The 6,000-nt window shown below is 36.5% G+C and overlaps 1 protein-coding gene and 1 long non-coding RNA gene across 3 annotated transcripts; both read right to left on the bottom strand.

Moving 5' to 3' along the window:
- Nucleotides 1-200: 200 nt before the first annotated feature.
- Nucleotides 201-2,881, bottom strand: LOC131255399 (uncharacterized). Its single transcript, XR_009176002.1, has 2 exons — nt 1,833-2,881; nt 201-1,771 (listed from the first exon to the last, which is right to left on the bottom strand). It is a non-coding gene; the product is annotated as an uncharacterized LOC131255399 (long non-coding RNA).
- A 13-nt stretch (nt 2,882-2,894) lies between these two features.
- LOC131255396 (uncharacterized) lies at nt 2,895-4,884 on the bottom strand. 2 transcript variants are annotated; one of them, XR_009175999.1, is made up of 3 exons: nt 4,689-4,884; nt 3,442-4,593; nt 2,895-3,306 (listed from the first exon to the last, which is right to left on the bottom strand). XR_009175999.1 is itself a non-coding variant. In XM_058256097.1 (3 exons), exons 1-3 carry the CDS (start codon nt 4,878-4,880, stop codon nt 3,244-3,246), a joined length of 318 nt encoding a protein of 105 aa, XP_058112080.1. In that variant the 5' UTR covers nt 4,881-4,884; the 3' UTR covers nt 2,895-3,243. The 2 variants fall into 2 exon arrangements, 1 of the variants encoding a protein (XP_058112080.1); XM_058256097.1 differs by having other exon boundaries at nt 4,531-4,593.
- Nucleotides 4,885-6,000: the final 1,116 nt, after the last annotated feature.

Genomic DNA, 6,000 nt, shown 5'->3' on the forward strand with positions numbered 1-6,000 from the left:
GTGAAAGGTTTATAAAGCTTTGATCTGCGGGCCCCACAAGCTTCGTGTGACCCATCTAAACCATCCACAAGCTACTATTTGAAGAGATACCCCTTGGATCCAAAAAATCATTGGAGGTTGTTGTCTTCCTCAATAAAAGCTTACAATGGTTGTTCACGCAAGTGCTCTAATCATGGATTGAAATTGTCCATTCATTGGCCCTCTTAACCGTCATTCAACCACCCAACCACTCCAAGATTCCTTCGCGTAAAAGAAATCTTGTCACAAACCTTCACTAGGTGACATACATGCGTAAACAACTCACCACGTTGACTCGACATTCTTCCATACACAAGGACCCTTTCAAAAGCCTTGAACATATATAATCATTCTTGTGATATAAAACCATCCACATCAAATAGAGAGAGAAAACAGAATGAAAGAGAAAGAGAACGAGTGAGAGATAGTTAGAGAAAATTTGTTTACTGAGTCTTAACCATGTAGAAAGGAGAGAGTGAGAAGAAAGAGGAAAGAAAAGAGGAGAAGAAACAGGATCAACTGAGTTGACTCGAGTCAACTCGCTAATCTTCCTCTTGAACCGGGTCGGGTCTTAGCGCGGAGTCGATTAGCTAGCATCAACAATCCAAGTGAGTGTTTAATGTAATGTTATTCCGATCATACGCCTAGAATTGAGTAGTTTTCCTTTTAACTTATTGACTTACCTAGTCAACTCACTAGACGCTCGTTGGATTCCAGTGAAGAACAAGTCCAGCAACGTTGGAACTTTCCAAAATTCTACCATGTGCACTGCTTAGTAAATTCTAATTACAAGTGATTTCGCTAGGGCTAGCACACAAAAGAAATATTATTATCATAAAATTCTATCAAGGAATAGTAGTGGGTCCAGTCTCATGTAGCTATTACTAGCTCTATTGGTTTTTGGTAATTTGGTCCTATATTGTTTCTATCCTTTTATGTTTGAGCACATTCACAAAAAAAGATATGATTACATAATGCATATAATGAAATAATTATGAGTCTAAACTCATCAAAATTTCACCAATGTTTTATGAAATCGTGGTATACAATCTGCAAAAGAATTAATTTGAATAAAGACAATAACAATACAAAAAAGTAACTAAACATCATTCAGAACTATTTTACTACTGGAACAAATTATTTCTATAATTTGGTAAGTACCTAAGTGTTGATGCTTTCCTCACCTTGAGATGTAAAAGAGTACTTGCATCCCACTCATCCATCCATCAATAGTTAAAAAGTAATATCAAAGTGGCATGATAAACAACAATTTTGGCTGTGAAATGAATTACTACATAATAAAATTGGTTTGATCTTGTACCTGAAGAGTTTGTAAGCTTTCCCCAATGTCGTTCAGAGGCAAGTGTACTACACCAAATACAATCAAGGAGTATGCAATAAGATAAAATATGAAATATGAAAAATTTGCACCTCAACTTAAACTTAAGTGGAACATTATCATGGGTTGAACAAAACAAAACAACAGAAAGAGAAAGAAACAAATAGTACCCCCACCTTATCAAAATTGAGATTAAGGCAAACTTCAAGGAAATGCTTACCTAGTCAGTTTTCCTAGGTTGTTTATTATCAAAGGGGGATATGCAAAGGCATGAAAGTTCAATAAAAAAAAAGTATTAAACTTCATACAAAACATTCCATCATAATTTATAATCTTAAAAAATCTATCACAATTGTTCTTATTTTAAATATGGTAGTTCGTGGAGAAAGTAATCATTTTCCCATCAATCATTTTCTCATTCTAAATAACCTAGATCCATATTACTCAATTTATTTTGATCACTACAACTAGCAACCATATACCATTAAAACAAATGACTTTATTTGTGTCCCTCTAACTGATGCCAATATCAAGCCTCATGGATACCCAAGCAACACTAGATAGTCACTTAGGCAATTTCTTAGTAAAAACAAGGTATATAGCATATAAAGTATTGTCACTTCATACAAAACCATTCCATATTAGAAGTATTGAGCTTCACACAAAATAATCATAATTTATAATCTTAAACAATCTAACTTAATTGATGTTCTTATTTCACATATGGTAACTTGGGGAAATCTTAAAACCTACTTGCTTCAAGGACAATACCTAGCTAGCTACGCATGCCTTGCAACATGTTACTTGACACGATTCCTTTTTCTTTTCTTTTTTTGTTTTTTTGAAAGATAACCTGACACAATTCTTATCCAACAAAAAGAGTCAAAAGTTTTAATATTTGAAGCAATTAAATCTTCTCATGGTATAATGTAAGATTGAATTGTAATCTATCATGATCGATGTTCTTATTTCAAATATGGAGGATTGGAGGGAGATTAACCATTTTCTCAATAACCTAGCACAATATTACTCATTATCTTTGTACTGTAAGTGACTATGCTAAAATAACTGACATAAGTCAAAATTCGCACGATTCTTACCCCACAAAAGAGTCAAAGTTATAACCCCCAAAATGTTGGAGTGGTTTGGCGGTACATAATTTAACCACCATAAGAAGGAATGACAATATTCACCTTTCTGACAAGGACTTCAAGACCCACTACACAATTGGGCTTATCTAGATAGTGAGAATAGAAAAGAAAGGAAAGGAAAGGAAAATGAAGCACTTTCCCATGACTCGACATTTTCACTATGTTCAGATAGCAAAGAAAATATTTAGATTCTATGTTTCAATCAGTACCCTACTGACTGGGCACATCAGGACCCTATAGATGTCTTGATGCATCAAGATTATAATTCCTATTGGCAAAAGATTATAAAACACCCTTACATTGATGCTTATCCAGCTCAAAGCACATACAGAGGGATACAAATACAAGATATAATTGATAAAGTGATATGTTGGTCCTCGCAATTTTGCAGATTTGCAATCAATGATCTCGAAATATGTTCTTCTCGATCCAAGACGCATGGTCCATCCCATATGATTTTTCGAACCTTGTGTATGATATGATTCTCTGTTACATAACACAGCTTGCTAGGTGCAATAAAACAACAGAAATAAAAGACTTAAAGAATGAGAGGGGATAAAACCCAAATCCACCTTTGGCATAAAAATAACACATGGGTTTTTTGTGTCTAGATCAAACTTTGTACCGTTTGCATCTTGCAGACCAAGAACAAACATGAGTACTCAATCACAACAATTTGCATCCCTAAACAAATGCCGAAAAATGGTTTATTGTTTTCTCGTGCTTATTTTACAGCTAGGATTTTCCCTTGCACCCCTTGGTTACTAAAGCCCCCAAGACTAAAACGCCATCTGCACCCTGAACTGAAAATCTATTCAGAGGACTAGCAAACAAACTGTGAATGATAGATGAAGGCAAGAAAAGAGTACAACATCCTAAGAAAATCAATACAAGAATGAAATTAGAAAATTCAATCCAAAGAAAAATGCTCACCCTCAACAGCCTCCATGCAACAATATAAACATCGAGCGCCTGCAAAGAGAAAATGTTGGAAATTGTGTCAACTCAAGTGACTATGATAAACAGAAGTAGATGGCTTGAAGTTACAATCATTAAACCTCTTTTGTAGTTGTGTTTTCTAAGTCAGTCGCTGGAACCCACTCCACTATAAGTTTCCTGTGGCAAACAATAGAAGCATGCAAAAGGTCTTGCACATCTAAATTAGAAACTGAAGCACTGCATCATCTTGTACCGCACAAAGAAAAAGAGACTAATTTAGATATTGAATATATGTTCTTATTATATACAAAGCACAAACATGCATGCACCTGCTGCAGTTGATCCCAGAAAAATTGTTCATGGCGAAAAAGTTGGTTTAACACCCTAATCCTAATAGATTCAACAAGTGGGTGGGTAGATGCTAAAATGTTGGATTTGATTCCTTCGGAGGGTGTGATGAGGTGGATGTGATGTGGAGTCCAGACGATATTAGGTAGGAGGTTTAACCCACTTATGTGGTAGATGTTTTCAAGTTGGGGCTTGTTGGGGCTTGATGCGAGATAAGGTACTGAAAGGGGTGAGACTAATGGGATGAAAGGGATATGTGAACAAGGATTTAAAAACTAATAAGGCATTGGAACCTTGTGGAGCAACGGATCATGTTCCGCTTGTAGTTGCTTGATGCACTTTTCCTTTGGTCTATGTTGAAACTTATTCTCAAGGATGAAGAATAATCATTTTGAGCGTGAAACTTACTTGAACATAATGGACTATCTTCTGTCATTCTTTTGGAGTGAAAAAGGCCGCAAACTACTTAGATTATATATAAATGCAATGCATTTATGTGGGTTCCTATCCTCAATATTCTACTACAATATTTACAAAACCAACAATGTTTTAACACCTTCCAACAACCACTGGATCAGGTACCTGGAAACAATTGATTTTAAGGGATGGACAACCAACACACTGACAGTAATTTACAGTAAAATGGGATGGACAACTGCGTATGGAAATAAGACATGAACAACAATTGCCTCAATGCTTTGGAAAGTGGAAATACAGAGTGACAAAAGCATTCACCTTCAACACAGAGAGGTAAGAATCTGAAAGGCCAGTATATTTTCCGACCATGGCAATTCTGACCTACAGATCTTGTTGTATGTTAGTGCTTAACTTGCAATAATCCAAACATGAAACTATAGCCAAGATTACCAACATGAAAAATGCCTAGGACGTACAGGATCATGTAACCTGTCACAGAGTTCAGCCGTGCTGGTCCATTCCTCCAACATGGGCTCCCTAGTAACTCTGTTGTAATGAATGGCATAGTTAAGGAGAATGTTATCATATGGTAAATATTCATGACATAGTTTAGCACCAAGCAAAACGTGTTGATACATGAGACGAGATGAGTTCAATAGACAAACCATAGAAGGTTCAGCACTAAAGTATCATTCAGATGAACAAAAATTGACCCAATCCGACATGAAACAAAGGAGTTATAGGCGTCTTCATTGGATCGTGTAATTTGGAGAGATTAACAATCCATATTGAAAAATGACGATTGAAGAGTTCCAACTGCTTTTGGGATATCGAACGGTCTCTAAATTAAGCAATTCTGGTCCCATTTGGAAGCTTGACAAGTTACCATTCCAATGTCCAGAAATAGTCTAAATTCGACCTCTGAAGAGAGAGTTATGAGGGTTACTATTGGACAAGGAGACGAAGGAAAAATTCAAGACCGATGACTATGATCCCACTTACGGATGCCCAAATGGGATGCCAAAATGGTCTCAGAATATGACGATTTCAGTCAGGAATGAAAGAGCACTAAAGTACCATTCAGATGACTAAAAATTGACCCAATCCGACATCAAAGGATGGAGTTATAGACGTCTCCGTTGGATCGTGAAATTTGGAAATCCATATTGAAAAATGACGATCGAAGAGTCTCAACGTGCTTTTGGGATATCGAATGGTCTCTAAATAAAGCAATTCAGGTCCCATTTAGAAGCTCAACAAGTTACCATTCCAATGGCCTAAAATAGTCAAAATTCGACCTCAGAAGAGAGAGTTATAAGGGTTCCTATTGGACAAGGAGATGAAGGAAACATTGAGGGCCGACGACAGCGATCCCACTTACGGATGCCCAAATGGTCTCGGAATACGATGATTCCAGTAAGGAGTGAAAGAGTAGTAAAGTACAATTCAGAGGACCAAAATTGACCCAATCCGACATCAAAGGATGGAGTTATAGGCGTCTTCGTTAGATCATGAAATTTGGAAAGATTAACAAACCATATTGAAAAATGATGATCGAGGAGTTCCAACGTGCTTTTGGGATATCGAACAGTCTCTGAATTAAGCAATTCATGTCCCATTTGGAAGCATGACAAGTTACCATTCCAATGACCTGAAATAGTCAAAATTTGACCTCTGGAGAGAGAGTCATGAGGGTTACAATTGATTAGGGAGATTAAGGAAACATTCAAGACTGACGACTGCGATCCCACTTACAAATGCCCAAATGGTCTCGGAATATGATGATTC

The sequence above is a fragment of the Magnolia sinica genome, chromosome 9 (assembly GCF_029962835.1).
Source record: "Magnolia sinica isolate HGM2019 chromosome 9, MsV1, whole genome shotgun sequence".
Taxonomy (NCBI): Eukaryota; Viridiplantae; Streptophyta; class Magnoliopsida; order Magnoliales; family Magnoliaceae; genus Magnolia; species Magnolia sinica.